A 16,674-nucleotide genomic window follows, 5' to 3' on the forward strand; every position below is an offset into this window, starting at 1 on the left:
GGTTTGGTAGATCAGGCACGCACAAGATTGCATATGCAGACTGTATGTACATAGTATGTTAACAAGAAACAAAGTCCCATAACTCTGCAGTTTTTGTCGCTGAAAGAACCTAACATGCCCCATGCACAACTACTGTTGTTACTGATCACTTGTGTGAAGTTTCATTAAATTGTGTCAAGGGGATGAGGAGAGATGGTGTGCACAAGATTGTGTCTATGTATATAGTATAGTAACAAAAAAAACAAAGTCCCATAACTCTGCAAAAAATTTTTCTGAAAGAACCTAACATGCCCCCTGCAGAACTACTGTTGTTACTGATCACTTGTGTGAAGTTTCATTAAATTGTGTCAAGGGGATGAGGAGAGATGGTGCGCACAAGATTGTGTCTATGTATATAGTATAGTAACAAAAAAACAAAGTCCCATAACTCTGTAATTTTTTTTTCTAAAAGAACCTAACATGCCCCATGCACAACTACTGTTGGTACTGATCACTTGTGTGAAGTTTCATTAAATTGTGTCTAGGGGATGAGGGGAGATGGTGCGCACAAGATTGTGTCTATGTATATAGTATAGTAACAAAAAAACAAAGTCCCATAACTCTGCAAAAAAAAAATCTAAAAGAACCTAACATGCCCCATGCACAACTACTGTTGGTACTGATCACTTGTGTGAAGTTTCATTAAATTCTATCAAGGGGATAAGGAGAGATGGTGCGCACAAGATTGCGTCTACAGACAGACGGACAGACGGCCAGACAGACAGACAACCTGAAACCAGTATACCCCCCCCCCCCCCCTTACAACTTTGTTGTCGGGGGGTACAAATAGGTATTACTCCGTGTTTGGTCAAGAATGCAGGAAATGTTTTATTACAGCAGCGACCCCTATTCCATTCCACACTCAGGCATAGTTTTTTTTCTTGATTTGGCATTTTCAAGATAGTCTAGCAACAAAAATTCATGCTCTAAAACTTACAATATGAGCAAACTTTATTTCTTAAGAAAGATCATTTTTAGTCAAAATCTGGAGGTCAGTGCCATTAAACCCAACAAAGAAAGTAGTGCCTCTTTCTTACCTTGGCAATTGCCTATAAACCCAACAAAGAAAGAAGTGTTTAGTTACCTTGGCAATGCACTTCACTCCTTTATCAGTTATTCCACAGCACATTAAGTTGAGATACATCATGTCTGGGCAGCCCATAACTATTTCGGACATAGCCTCATCTGTAACCTACAGCAAGGTATAAGAAAACTTACATATTGAACATCTTTTTTTTTGACGAATCAGAATAATTTGAATGGTCTTGGTAGAAGGTTCTATGAAGTGATTTCAAAATCAGGCTAAGAAGATGCTGTTTGAAAATTCTCTTTTTTATAACTCTGGCAGCCCTTATAAAGGTTTTTTTTTTCATTTCCCATTTTTTGTTCGGTTTTACATTGCACTAACACAATTTAGGTCATACGGCAAATTTCCAGCTTTGATGGTGTAGGAAGAACCCAAGTGCCCTTACGTGCATTTATTTCATCATGGGCGGGCATCCGGGTAGAACCACCAACTTACCGTAGGCCAGTTGGATGGCTTTCCCACCTGAAGAATTCAATGCCCTGTGTAAGGCTCAAACCCACACAGGTGAGGGGCAGATGACTTGAAGTCAGTGACCTTAACCACTTGACCACGGAGGCCCCTCCCTATAAACTGGAACTGTTTGAACAACATCTGAAGCAGGTAACACCAAACAACATCTGTACAAAGTCTTATTGTTTTCCAGCAAATTGTTGAAGAGATGTAATTAGAAGCAAATGTAGCTGGACAGACAACAGACTGTGGGTGATGTAAAACAGCTCTACTCAGGCAACTTGTGGTCTGGTGAGCTAAGAACTCATCAGGATGTCCTATACTGGAAGAAGGAGCAAGGTGTAAAATTCCACTTGCCTGCTCACACTGGGCGAGTTAAAGTCTGGCTAGGACGTGTGAAACTTCTTGTATACTCAAAACACTGGGAGAGTGCTTCTTGCAAAACAGTGTTTCAAAAAAAAAACAAGAGCTGTCTCCGTAGGATGACACATGCCCCCGATGGCACTTTGAATGAATAGTTATGGCCGATGTTAGAGTTTAGGACCTTTGACCTACGGACCTGGGTCTTGCGCGCGACACGGCGTCTTACTGTGGTACACATTCATGCCCAATAATTTTAAAATCCATGCATGAATGACAAAGAATTGGACCGGACATGCCCATCAATGCACTATCATGAAAAATGATCTTTAACGTCTAAGTGTGACCTTGACCTTTGAGCCACGAACCTGGGTCTTGCGCACTGCACGTCGTCTTACTGTGGTACAGATTCATGCCAAGTTATTTGAAAATCCATCCATCGATGACAAAGATATGGACCGGACACGCCCATCAATGCACTATCCTTTAACGTCTAAGTGTGACCTTGACCTTTGAGCTACGGACCTGGGTCTTGCACATTGCACGTCGTCTTACTGTGGTACACATTCATGCCAAGTTATTTGAAAATCCATCCATCGATGACAAAGATATGGACCCGACACGCCCATCAATGCACTATCCTTTAATGTCTAAGTGTGACCTTGACCTTTGAGCTACGGACCTGGGTCTTGTGCACTGCACGTCGTCTTACTGTGGTACACATTCATGCCAAGTTATTTGAAAATCCATCCATCGATGACAAAGATATGGACCGGACACGAAAATTGCTGACAGACCGACAGACTGACAGACCGACAGACAGACAGACGGTTCAAAAACTATATGCCTCCCTTCGGGGGCATAAAAATAATAATAATTTGAGCCGTGCCATGAGAAAACCAACATAGTGGCTTTGCGACCAGTATGGATCCAGACCAGCCTGCGCATCCGCGCAGTCTGGTCAGGCTCCATGCTGTTCGCTTTTAAAGCCTATTGGAATTGGAGAAACTGTTAGCGAACAGCATGGATCCTGACCAGACTGCGCGGATGCACAGGCTGGTCTGGATCCATGCTGGTCGCAAACCCACTATGTTGGTTTTCCCATGGTGCGGCTCATATGTTCTGAACTAACTGATAAAAACTTATAATAATATTCAAGTTGACTGACACTTTGAAATTCAACAATCATGCTTAACAGGTGCTTAAGTTTGTTGGTTACGACAAGACTGTGATTTACTTGTCGGTCTTTTAGTCGTAACCTCCACAATAAATAAACATAAGCTAGTCCAGACATGAAGATATTTTATCAGAGTCGATGTTACTATATTCATCGCTAGTACTGTGTCAAATTTAATATTCTTAGAGACCCAGCAGGTTGGCTGACTAAAGAAATGTTATTGGGGCAAGTGAAAGTTCACTAAGGAAGACTTGATTAAACTGTCTTCTAGTTCTACAGGGTGGGTGGTGGAAAAAAATATACTCCTGAAAACTGCCCTTCTCAACTTGCTAACAAATCAGTAGCATCACTCATTACACTGTACTTCTATTTACCATTACATACAATATCTCCTATCAAAACTGCAGATCAGATGAATACACTTTTCAACATTACTGTCAACTGACGTTAACATTATCTTAAATATTTTTACCAGATTAGTCTCCCTTTAAAGGCTTTATTGACAAACTGCACAAATGAAAACTTCTGGAAGGTTATTTTGCAGAAAAATGCAACATAAAACAAAAACTTACTTATTACAGGTAACATATGATACCACAAAGATTTAAAATACAAATCTGGCTACAATGGTCAAGACTAAGAGAGGACAGGTACTCCAGCACACACCTGGCTACAATGGTCAAGACTAAGAGAGGTCAGGTACTCCAGTACATACCTGGCTACATTGGTCAAGACTAAGAGAGGTCAGGTACTCCAGTACATACCTGGCTACATTGGTCAAAACTAAGAGAGGTCAGGTACTCCAGTACATACCTGGCTACATTGGTCAAGACTAAGAGAGGTCAGGTACTCCAGTACATACCTGGCTACATTGGTCAAGACTAAGAGAGGTCAGGTACTCCAGTACATACCTGGGTCAAAACTAAGAGAGGTCAGGTACTCCAGTACATAAATAGGCACAAGACCACAGTTATTTGCCCTTGGTTGACCTTAATACGGAAGTGGTTACACGGAAAATAGTTCCTCTGTTTGATGGTGAATATTGGTGAATTTTTGAGTGAAAGACCTGCAATATATGGCATGATTTAATAGAGGAGATATGAAACAGTAGGTACATGTACAATTTGACAGAATGAAAATGTCAGAATATGCATAACATGACTTTTTGATAGGGCCTGTTTCAGGGTTTTTTCTCACCATTTTGGGAACATGACCCATACCCCTGGGATTGGGAATTTTCGTGGCATTTTTGCCAAATTGGGAAAAAGTACAAATTTCAATATCCATTCTTGTTAAAGCCAAAATGAACACAAGTACTGATTTTTATGTTTAATTAACTGTAACTCAGTGTGATAAGATTTACAGATCAATTTCACAGACTTTCATATTCTTGAAACAGTCAACAAGTCAACCCTGGTAAGCGACTGATGACTTTGTGGATACATATCCTCATCAGACTGACCAGTGACTCTTGGCTAAGTCGACTTCGTGCAGCCGCACATAGGCTCTTCGTCAAACTAAGTTACTAACACTAACAAGCTTTTGATAATGATTAATAATTAAGGCTTTTAGAATTAAATAAAAAATAAATGACGGGTCAGATTGTCCTACAACAGATTTTTAAAAACAATCACTTAATTAAGCACAACTATAACAAGAGGACCATGATGGTCCTGAATCGCTCACCTATCCCCACATGACCAAGTGTTGAACTGAGTATGACGTCGTTATTTCTATTATTTGACACAGTGACCTAGTTTTTGAGCACATGTGACCTAGATATCATCAAGATAAAAAATTCTGACCAATTTTCATGAAGATCCATTGAAAAATATGGCCTCTAGAGAGGTCACAAGGTTTTTCTATTTTTCGACCTACTGACCTAGTTTTTGACCGAACATGACCCAGTTACGAACCTGACCTAGATATCATCAAGCTGAACATTCTCACAAGTTTTCATGAAGATCTCGTGAAAAATATTGCCTCTAGAGAGGTCACAAGGTTTTTCTATTTTTCGACCTACTGACCTAGTTTTTGACCGCACATGACCCAGTTACGAACCTGACCTAGATATCATCAAGCTGAACATTCTCACCAGTTTTCATGAAGATCCATTGAGAAATATGGCCTCTAGAGAGGTCACAAGGTTTTTCTATTTTTAGACCTACTGACCTAGTTTTTGACCCCACGTGACCCAGTTTCGAACCTGACCTAGATATCATCAAGGTGAACATTCTGACCAATATTCATGAAGATCTCATGAAAAATATGGCCTCTAGAGAGGTCACAAGGTTTTTCTATTTTTAGATCTACTGACCTAGTTTTTAACCCCACGTGACCCAGTTTCAAACTTGATCTAGATATCATCAAGGTAAACATTCTGACCAATTTTCCTGAAGATCCATTGAAAAATATGGCCTCTAGAAAGGTCACAAGGTTTTTCTATTTTTAGACCTACTGACCTAGTTTTTGACCGCACGTGACCCAGTTTCGAACTTGACCTAGATATCATCAAGGTGAACATTCTGACCAATTTTCATGAAGATCCATTGAGAAATATGGCCTCTAGAGAGGTCACAAGGTTTTTCTATTTTTAGACCTACTGACCTAGTTTTTGATCCAACATGACCCAGTATCGAACTTGACCTAGATATCATCAAGGTGAACATTCTGACCAATATTCATAAAGATCTCATGAAAAATATGGCCTCTAGAGAGGTCACAAGGTTTTTCTATTTTTAGATCTACTGACCTAGTTTTTACCCCCATGTGACCCAGTTTCGAATTTGACCTAGATATCATCAAGGTGAACATTCTGACCAATTTTCATGAAGATCCATTGAGAAATATGGCCTCTAGAGAGGTCAAAAGATTTTTCTATTTTTAGACCTAATGACCTAGTTTTTGACCCCACATGACCCAGTTTCGAACTTGACCTAGATATCATCAAGGTGAACATTCTGACCAATATTCATGAAGATCTCATGAAAAATATGGCCTCTAGAGAGGTCACAACGTTTTTCTATTTTTAGACCTACCGACCTAGTTTTTGACCCCACATGACCCAGTTTCGAACTTGACCTAGATATCATCAAGTTGAACATTCTGACCAATTTTCATGAAGATCTTGTGAAATATATGGCCTCTAGAGAGGTCACAAGGTTTTTCTATTTTTAGACCTACTGACCTAGTTTTTGACGGCATGTGACCCAGTTTCGAACTTGACCTAGATATCATCAAGGTGAACATTCTGACCAACTTTCATAAAGATCCCATGAAAAATGTGACCTCTAGAGTGGTCACAAGCAAAAGTTTATGGACGCACGGACGCACGCACGCACGGACGGACGGACGACGGACGACGGACGCCGCGCGATCACAAAAGCTCACCTTTGTGACAGGTGAGCTAATAAATCGAAGAGAAATTAAGTCATCTTACACAAATATATAAAGTTGAATGTTTTAATGACTGTAAGTCTGAAAGAAGTTGAGTCAATCATTTTTTAACATTTTTTCCCAGCAATTTTTATCTGCTGACAGAAGTCACTAGGATATTTCACTGTGCTACAGAAGGCGATGATTGCATAACATTTCACCATTAAACTTCAAAATGAAAATTAAACGCTAGAAAGCCGTCACACATAACAGGATAAAGTATGCTTGAACATTCGTATCCGAAAAGATGTTATCCGAATTCCGAGTTATAACAGGTGCCCGCGAGCGTCGCTGTCCGTTGTTTTTCCAATATAACTCGAAACATTTGGTAATTTAAACTTAATTCTCTTCCTTTTTATTATCTTAATTCAATGCTAGACAAATATAACCCCTAAATGCAAAATAAATAATATCATTTAAGTTGAATGAACGTATTTTGTGTCTAAATTTCAACTCGAAATTTCGGAGTATAGTGACGCTTGCGGCCAGGCACTTTGAACTCAAATTTCGGCCTTTTAAAAACATTTTGATAAATTATTTATGAAAACATAACTAGGGCATTGCATTTATAATTGATTCATTGTAAACTGGATAAGTTTTTATAACTTCATCGCTAAATTATCGGTTATTTTCATGGAAGTGGCTATTCCTACGGTCCCGTAAGAATAGCCTCACAGGCTATTCCTACGGCTCTCCCGTAAGAATAGTGAGGTGGCTATTCCTACGGCTCTAAAGACAGTTTTGTAAGTCCATCTTGTATTGCATTGTACTGAATTAATTCAACTGGTATATTTTCGAACAGCCTTTTCCATTATCAGGTCTTGGAAAGTGGCATATTTACAGATTATCTGTAAATTTACAGATAATCTATAATTTTACAGATTTTTCGACTATAAATTTACAGATCAAATGTTTGAAAACTTCTAAAATCATACTTGGACTCAAAATTGCAGCTTGAAATTAATTGATTTAGGCCTACTTATGTAATATGGTACGGATTAATAAAGGTCAATTGTAACTTTCAGTCATTTCTGTTGACTTTTATTTTTTTTGAAAATGCCAAAAATTCAAAGTCAATAAAAATGGCTGAAACTCACAAATGATGTTAATTTGTGCATACTGTAAATAAACCAATTAATTTCAAGCTGCGTTTTTGGGTATAAATGTAATTTCATCAATTTTTATACGCACAATCAGTAAATTTACAGATCGAAAAATCTGTAAATTTATAGATTAATTATTTGTAAATTTACAGATAATTTGTAAATGTACCACTTTCCTAGACCTGATTATTCGATATCACTTCCTGTTCTCTCGATGTGATAGTGAAAAGTAAACAATTTCTTCGGAAATATACCATCTGAATTAATTAAGTACAATGCAATTCAAAATGGACATACAAAACTGTCTTTAGAGCCGTAGGAATAGCCACTTGCGGGCTATTTCACTATTCTTACGGGAGAGCCGTAGGAATAGCCTGTGAGGCTATTCTTACGGGACCGTAGGAATAGCCACTTCCTATTTTCATACCGATGTATTTTTTCAAATTTCAAGATGGCGGGCGACTTTTCATCGGGAAATTTACAAATCAAGATGCGGGAGTAAAGGCATATTTGCTGTTTTTCTTGGTAAAACTAATCGATTTTTCTTGATTTTTTTTGGCTTTGAATTGGGAATTTTTTGCTTTGAATTGGGAAAAAAAGATACTATTTTCAATTGGGAACATGACCGAATAACGGCTATAAAATCGGGCAAAAAAAACCCCTGTGTTTTGCCTGTTTGCGGCCATCTAGAGAGTATTCTTCATACGCATGTGATTTGGTTCAAAATGGTGGAAAAAAGAGCCGGTCAACCCAATGTTTACTGTGGCTGGAATTTTTTCTCTTGGATAGTTCTGTTGAGTTCAGGTATTTTTAGGCACCGTGTAAAATATGGAGTGGAGTCGTGGAGTGGAGTGGTGGAGTGGAGTCTGGAGTCGTTTTTGGAGTCAATTTTGGAGTCAATTCTGGAGTCAAATTTGGAGTGGAGTCTTTTTTGGAGTCAAATTTGGAGTCGATTTTGGAGTGGAGTCTTTTTTGGAGTCAACTTTGGAGTCGATTTTGGAGTCAAATTTGGAGTGGAGTCTTTTTTGGAGTCAGTTTTGGAGTTGATTTTGGAGTCAAATTTGGAGTAGAGTCTTTTTTTGGAGTCAAATTTGGAGTTGATTTTGGAGTCAATTTGGAGTAGAGTCTTTTTTGGAGCTATTTTTGGATTGGAGGCATGGTATAATTTCTCTCAGGCCTGTAGTCACTAAATATATGTAATTATCTCTAATGAAACAGTCTTGATTGATAAAATGGGCCTCAAGACAAATGGTCTCTAATTTTATGCGGCCTCTCAAGCAGGATTTTTTAAATGTTAAAGGATTTTGTGAATGGAGTCTCATTGATACTTAATGTTACTGAAATGTTTGGTCTATATTAATCATTATTGTCATTTTTGTGGTGAATTTAGGAATGGAATTCCTTAATTTTATGGTCGAAGAAAAACACAACAACACTGGTTATAACTGTTTTCATCACGGTTTTCCTAGTTATAAAATTTCTGTTAGAGCCTGTGTTTTAAGACATGGTCATGTCATTATGGTAATATTACGGTTTACCAAGGGTATTAAAGTCACAGAAACACTTTGGATATTATAATTTCAAGTAGCATTTATTTCACGAAGAAAGAATTCAAAACTATCAGCCTCTCTACAAATTTTGTTCGGTCTTTAGCATTGTTTTCATAAGAATGTCTGTAGAAATCTGATCAAACCATTAAATAATGCATACATTGTAGAAGTTTCCAAACTACTGAAAACAACCGAGGGTTATTGCAGTTAACGTGTAAAGGAACGTAATAGAAATAATTCTAAATAAACACTTAGAACATTTTTCGATATCGCCCCTCAATATGTCTTTGTTGATTTATTTTAAAGTTACAACAAAAGCCTGCGTTTTTTAAACCAATGTTTTTAGAGATTTGACCATTTACTTTGTTCAAATGATCGATCAGTTTGTATAGAAAAGGGATTATGTGATTTGCTCTGTTTTAGGGTAAATGTTGGCTCGATCCTATTGAATGTACTGAAAAATATCTGTAATAAAAATGTCGCTTTAGTCTACTTGCAGACCTGCTGCATATTTTTTTCACCTGCGTGTAGGTCTACTAAAATGATACATTTTGTATGAAATTTATTAAAAGCAAAACAAACAAAAAAGAACAAGGTTTACGTTCACTGTATTTGCTTCAAATACCCAAAAATGCACCATTTGCTGTTCTCATTAAAAAAAAATTCTTGGGGAGGATAACCCCGTACCCCCAACACCACCCCTGCGTACTATGAATAAGGTCCTGTTTAATATAGGTATCATTTATAAATTTTGAATATTATCCAGCAAAGACCATGGCTGGTCATGGTTTGCATTGTTCACAGAAGGCAGACCTATTTACCTGTTTACTATTTAACAGTCTGAACTTAAAATTTACAAAATGCAAATCTTAAAAAATGCAGATGTTTTGTCTTTATTCATAGTTGAGCCCGCCATGAGAAAACCTACATAGTTTACTGCATTTGCATAGAACTAGATCAGCCTGCACTATTCTCATTCATCTGATGTTCGACATGGTACCCGAGAACCGTGGTAGAGCTCTTGTATGCGAGAATGGCCTGCACAGGCACGAAGTTGATCAGAATTCATATAGTTCTTAACAATTTGTCTTACTTGAATATGGTTTAAAAGCAAATTTTGTATGGAATGAAAAGACGAATCAAGAGCCAGACTAGTGCAAATGTACTTTTTTTTGTGAATTGTACTATTGTCTATTATAAACATATGCATAACACACAGTATTCTATCTTTCATTAATTTCATCAAGTATTATTATGTCTTATTATGTGTCTTATTATATTATGCCGTTTGTAGTAGATAGTAAATATCTAATTACCCAAGTTTTTTTCTTGTTTTCATTTTCCTGATTCATTTTAAAATTTTAAAACAATACTTTCTCATTATTTAACATTTCAAGTTTGAAATGTTTATCAATTCTCTCTGAGTAATCTTCAGGCAACATCTGGCCCAACATCATAAATAACAAACCATGAAGGAACTAGGGTCAAGTCCTGATAAGAATGAGATATCATGCTGAGGTGCTGTACCAGTACCTTCTTCATCAGCGGAATTGTAGAAATCTGTCATACAGTAGAGAGTGATTTGTTGTAATTAACTTTCCAATGTAATGACAAGTTATTCTTACCAATCTGATAAGGTTCATTTGAGAAAACATCAGTAACTGTTATTGTTATTTCTAGAGGAGTATGATATTGAGCCCATGATTCAACAGTTTACTAGTAAATGTAAGTGTGAAATATTGTATGTGGATAATTATTTGGAGGTGACATATAAACGTAGGGTCTTTTAATAAATGTTTAGGTTTTATTAAATTTTGACTCCAAATTAGACTCCAAAATTGACTCCAACTTTGACTCCACTCCAAATTTGACTCCAAAAATGACTCCAAAAGCGACTCCAAATTTGACTCCAAAATCGACTCCAGACTCCACTCCACCACTCCACTCCATGACTCCACTCCATATTTTACACGGTGCCGTATTTTTATAGGGGTTGGAATGCATGCAAAATTGCTATAGTGTCCAGTGCCTATATAGAACATATAGTAAAAATAACTGTGGTCTTAGGCCTGATATAGTGGAAAATGTCAGAAAGTAAATTGTCAATATTTTTGTTATTTTTCAATCTACATGGCTGAAATTTTGACACTGAATGGCTGGTAGGCATAGAAAACTGGTAATTATTTAGATTAATCATTACATTTGCTGAAATTGCTTCAGTTTGGGTAAAAAGTATACATGCACTTGAAACTTGTGAAAAATCCTACTTTCAGTTTACATATTCTGGATTTTTTTCTAATTTTGCAGGTTTTCATACATGAAATGCATTTTCATAAGTTCTTTGTTTGAAACCGGTATGCGGAAAACAAAATGGGGTATTACAAATGCCGCGATGTGATATTTTTTGATTTTTTAGAAATTTGAGCTGCCACTGAGGAAATCTGACCTAAAGTCAGATATGTATTTTTTTCTATTCTTGTTTACATAAAATTGCTCTTTTGGTTACTTGAATTTACACAGTACACACAGTCTGAATAGTGAAATATGTGTAATCATAATCTGTGCAAGAAAAATCAGTTCAAGGGCTTAAAAATTGGACAGATTAGGCCTGAAATTGGCATATTTTAATTGATTTTGAAGGAAAACAGGCAGATTTTCACACACTAGACTTGCATATTGGTTTCCTTAATGCTTAATTGAGCATAAATCATCATATCTGAGGTCCTGAATTGTATATTTACTTATTCTGTTGGATTTCTTACACTTTTAGTACCTAAAAACCTGAAATGAGAGCGCTGGGAAACAATGTGAAGTTTGTCGCATAGACGGGGATTGACCGCCTTTGTACATATATGTCTACAGCTTCTCAGATTTGACCGAAGACAGTTGTTCGGTGTTGTGAATGCGTAAATAATTCCATTTTAGATGCTTTTAATCAAGATCAGGTACTCTCTGTGATTTTGTAAAATTTAATAGACTTCATTAAATTGCATCGGCAAGCGAAAAAAAGCCAGAAAATAGAATTGTAGTGGAATAACATTATTTCAGCCAGTTTTGCCATAATGACTACTTTCTAAATCATGTGTGGTAGTGAGATAACATTTATAATCAGTTACCATGAAATTGGACAGGAATTTGTTCATAATAGTTGATGCAGTAAGCTGTATTCCCAGTGTGAATACTCAGTTCAGATTGTAGCTAATTTCACCTGAAAATAGTAAACATTGCTTCAGATCTAGCAGTCAGTAAAGCAAGGAAACTGGACAGACTGCTTTTTGATTGATAGTTTTGTTATTCAGACTGTTTGTTATGACACATTTTACTTACATAAGACTTGAATTTGAGGTTTTATATTACATTATGACAGTTTCAGTATGGGGAAAGGAGACTGTGATATAAATATTCATAGAAAAGTTGCTTTGAGGGGCACTTTTTAGCATTTCACACTTTCTTTGCAGTCAGATTGTTTTGAAATATAGTTTGCACATACATACAATCATGTAAACTGATTAAGTATTCATTCTAAGAAATTATGACTAGCTCGACTCATATTTCAGATGTTGTTCGGCCGAAGGCCTTCCAGTCACACAGAAGATCCTGGTTCGGTCACACGAAGGGTCACTTCCATTGATATTAGTCACAGAAAAAATTAGGAGCACCAGTTGTAGTTTCTCAGGTTGATATTTATTAAGGTTTTTGCTGAAATTTAGCCAGTTTGGAACATTAAGCAGGCAGTGATGTACATTAAAATCATTCTTTATAGAGATAGGGGCTGTTTTGCCAGAATGCTCAGCTGTGATACACAGTGTAAGATTTTGTGCAGTGTAAATGGTCATGGTGTGCATGTTTCATTTACAGAGTGCACTGAATGCCTGTAAACTGTAAGATTTGAGTGAAATATTCATTCCAGAAAGACTCATAAGCTTTTTAGTAAGCTCACATATTGGATTTTTCAGAGCTGTTTGCCTCATTTTACCTAGGGTAGCCATAAATGAATGATCACTGAAAAGTATATGACACATATATGTACAAAAGCTATTCATTCTCATATTTGCCACATACTGGGCTGCTTAAAAAGGGCAAATTTGACAGCTACAGGATTTTTCTTAGTTCACATTTTACTTTTTCGTGTGAGCAGACTCCGCGTTTTGACGTGCTTTTTGTAATATGAATAGTTTTCCTTAAAATTGGAACAGTGATATTGTAATCAGACTTGAAGTGGCTCTTAATTTGGATAGATGTATATTAAGGAAACATGCTGTTTTTTTATTTTGGGTGAAAATCTCATCAAACAAAAAAAGTTATAGAATTTTGCGTTTTTTTCATCTGAAAAGTACGCGAACTTTTTTTTTGCTCAGATTTGACCGATACCATGTGTAACATTGGAAGCTGTCAAATTTTAGTGCATAGTTCAACAAAGGTGTAACTTTCAGATTTAATTTGCTATACATCTGAGATTATACTGGTAAAATATTTTTTAGTTTGGAGAGAAAAATAGGTCTAAATAGGCACAAGACCACAGTTACTTGCCCTTGGTTGACCACAATACGGAAGTGGTTACACGGAAAATAGTTCCTCTGTTTGATGGTGAATATTGGTGAATTTTTGAGTGAAAGACCTGCAATAAATGGCATGATTTAATAGAGGAGATATGAAATAGTAGGTACATGTACAATTTGACAGAATGAAAATGTCAGAATATGCATAACATGACTTTTTGATAGGACCTGTTTTGCCTGTTTGCGGCCATCTAGAGAGTATTCTTCATACGCATGTGATTTGGTTCAAAATGGTGGAAAAAAGAGCCGGTCAACCCAATGTTTACTGTGGCTGGAATTTTTTCTCTTGGATAGTTCTGTTGAGTTCAGGTATTTTATAGGGGTTGGAATGCATGCAAAATTGCTACAGTGTCCAGTGCCTATATAGAACATATAGTAAAAATAACTGTAGTCTTAGGCCACATACCTGGCTACAACGGTCAAGACTAAGAGAGGTCAGGTACTCCAGTACACACCTGGCTACAACTGTCAAGCTAAAGATGGGCTAGAAGGGGAGCTGAATTACATACCTGGCTACAACTGTCAAGCTAAAGATGGGCCAGATGGGAACCTGTATTACATATCTGGCTGCAGTGGTCAAGCCGAGAGATGGGTCAGATAGGGACCTGAAGTACATACCTGGCTACAATGATCAAACTGAAGATGGGTCAGATGGGGACCTGAAGAACATACCTGGCTACAATGGTCAAGCCGAAAGATGGGTCAGATAGGGACCTGAAGTACATACATGGCTACAATGGTCAAGCTGAAAGATGGGTCAGATCGGGACCTGAAGTACATACCTGGCTACAATGGCCAACTGAAAATCAGTCAAAGGTAGACCTGAAGTACATACCTGGCTACAATGGTCAAGCTGAGAGATGGGTCAGATCGGGACCTGAAGTACATACCTGGCTACAATGGTCCAGCTGAAGATTGGTCAAATGTGGGCAGTTCTGAGCTATCCTTATAATACTGCTGTCAGAAATCCTTGTACACTGATTTAAATGCAAGGTCCTCAATTGTGGACAGGCTTCAGACACCTACAAGAAGTTAAATAATGTGATCAACATTAGCTAGTGATCATTACGAGATCCAAGAGTGCTGCTTAACTAGCAATCAACATGTAATAACTGTTATTATACCTCACTTTTGTCTACAATGGTAAAATCCCATTACCCGAAAAGGAGATATTTTGACTGTCAGAAACATTTTTAATCTTTTTAACACGTGACCAAGCGAAAGTGACTGTCAGGTCATGTGACCGCGCTGATATTTTGAATGTCATATAAGGGCAAATAACTACTTCAGTTTTTTAGCCATATGATTGCCTCCCTTGTACATAATATCATATGATAATGACGTCGCTGTTCAATGTGTACACAACTGATTACCGCGCTAAAGATGAAACTACTGAATTAAATGAATCAAAAACATATTTATTTTTTTGTGTTTAGTTTTGTTCGGTATAATAAAATAAATACCATATGGCAGCGTGTGTGACATTGATATTGTCAACCCTCGGAACAGAATGTCACCACTCGGCTTTCGCCTCGGGTGACGTTCTGCCCTCGGGTTGACAATATCAATGTCACACACGCTGCCATATGGTATTTATATAATATCAACCAGAGATCAACAAATGATTATTAAGAGGAAATAATTGCATGAGAATAGGTGTGTGCATTGTAGTGGTTTCATCATAAAATATAAACAAACATATTGTGCTATCAATATGGCCCTGTAACAGGTATGACGTCTGTTTTCTGGGCTTGTGAAGTCATTTCAAGCTTGGTATAGCAGTGGCATCATTTGTCTTTTTTCCAGAATCCATCAACTTGTAGAAAAAAATAGCTTTTTCTCCCATTTCCTTTCAAAGTTTACCCTTTAAAAACTTAATCATGTAAAATTAATTGCAAAGTAGTCTACAGTCAAACTTAATTCGCTGCAACTCAGACAATTCTAATGTCATAATTCGCTCGAACTCATCGTCCAGTCCTGACAAAGTTCATATATAATGCATATTGTTCCAACTTTCAAAATACTGATAACTCAAACTAAATTTGCCTGTCCCATTGGGTTCGAGCCAACAAAGTTTGAATGTATTAGCATTTTCGGAGTAAAATAAAATAATTTTATTTATTCAAATGAAGCTTGTTCTACACTTTCTTGAAATGAAACTGTAGACCGATTGAAACAAATAAGAAAACAAGAGATCACAGAGTGATCTTGGCGCCCTACAATGTGCCATTTTTGAGTGTTCCAAATTTCAAGACTTATTGACTACTCAAAGGTCAAATTCCATTTCAGTACACAACACTGTGCATGTGGTCCATGCATGTGGTCCAAATTTGAAAGCTGTAGCTTGAGAAATGTGAAAGTAGGTCACTAGATCAATTTCAAGGACAAAGTTCTTTGTACACAAAACTATGCATGTGCATCAAACTTGAAGGCTGTAGTTTGAGAAATTTGAACGTAGGTAACTAGGTCAATCTTAAGGTCAAAGTTTATTTTGGTACACAAAACTATGCAAGTGGTCCAAATTGTAGCTTGAGAAATGTGAAAGTAGGTCCCCAGGTCAAAATCAAGGTCAAATTTCATTTCAGAACACAAATTTATGCATGTGGTCCAAATTTGAAGCCTGTACCTTCAAAAATGTGAAAGTAGGTCACTAGGTCAATGTCAAGGTCAAAGTTTGTTTCGGTACACAATCCTATGCAAGTGGTCCAAATTTGAAGGCTGTAGCTTGAGAAATGTGAAAGTAGGTCACTAGGTCAAAATCAAGGTCAAATTTTATTTCGGAACACAGAACTATGCATGTGGTCCAAATTTGAAGCCTGTACCTTCAAAAATGTGAAAGTAGGTCACTAGGTCAATGTCAAGGTCAAAGTTTGTTTTGGTACGCAAAACTATGCATGTGGTCCAAATTTGAAGG

At 37.1% G+C, this 16,674-nt stretch overlaps 1 protein-coding gene and 1 long non-coding RNA gene across 2 annotated transcripts in view; one reads left to right on the forward strand and one right to left on the reverse strand.

The window, feature by feature from the left end:
* The window catches only part of LOC123542197 (uncharacterized), a 44,662-nt gene that overhangs the window by 12,820 nt on the left and 15,168 nt on the right, over nucleotides 1–16,674 (reverse strand). The window contains exons 5-6 of the mRNA XM_053531520.1: nucleotides 14,651–14,782; nucleotides 1,124–1,231 (exon numbers count right to left, since the gene is read on the reverse strand). Of these exons, the coding sequence (XP_053387495.1) occupies nucleotides 1,124–1,231; nucleotides 14,651–14,782 (240 nt within the window). The remainder of the gene's footprint in view (nucleotides 1–1,123; nucleotides 1,232–14,650; nucleotides 14,783–16,674) is intronic.
* LOC128551111 (uncharacterized) lies at nucleotides 11,483–13,455 on the forward strand. Its single transcript, XR_008368621.1, has 2 exons — nucleotides 11,483–12,107; nucleotides 12,759–13,455. It is a non-coding gene; the product is annotated as an uncharacterized LOC128551111 (long non-coding RNA).

The sequence above is a fragment of the Mercenaria mercenaria genome, chromosome 19 (assembly GCF_021730395.1).
Source record: "Mercenaria mercenaria strain notata chromosome 19, MADL_Memer_1, whole genome shotgun sequence".
Lineage (NCBI taxonomy): Eukaryota > Metazoa > Mollusca > Bivalvia > Venerida > Veneridae > Mercenaria > Mercenaria mercenaria.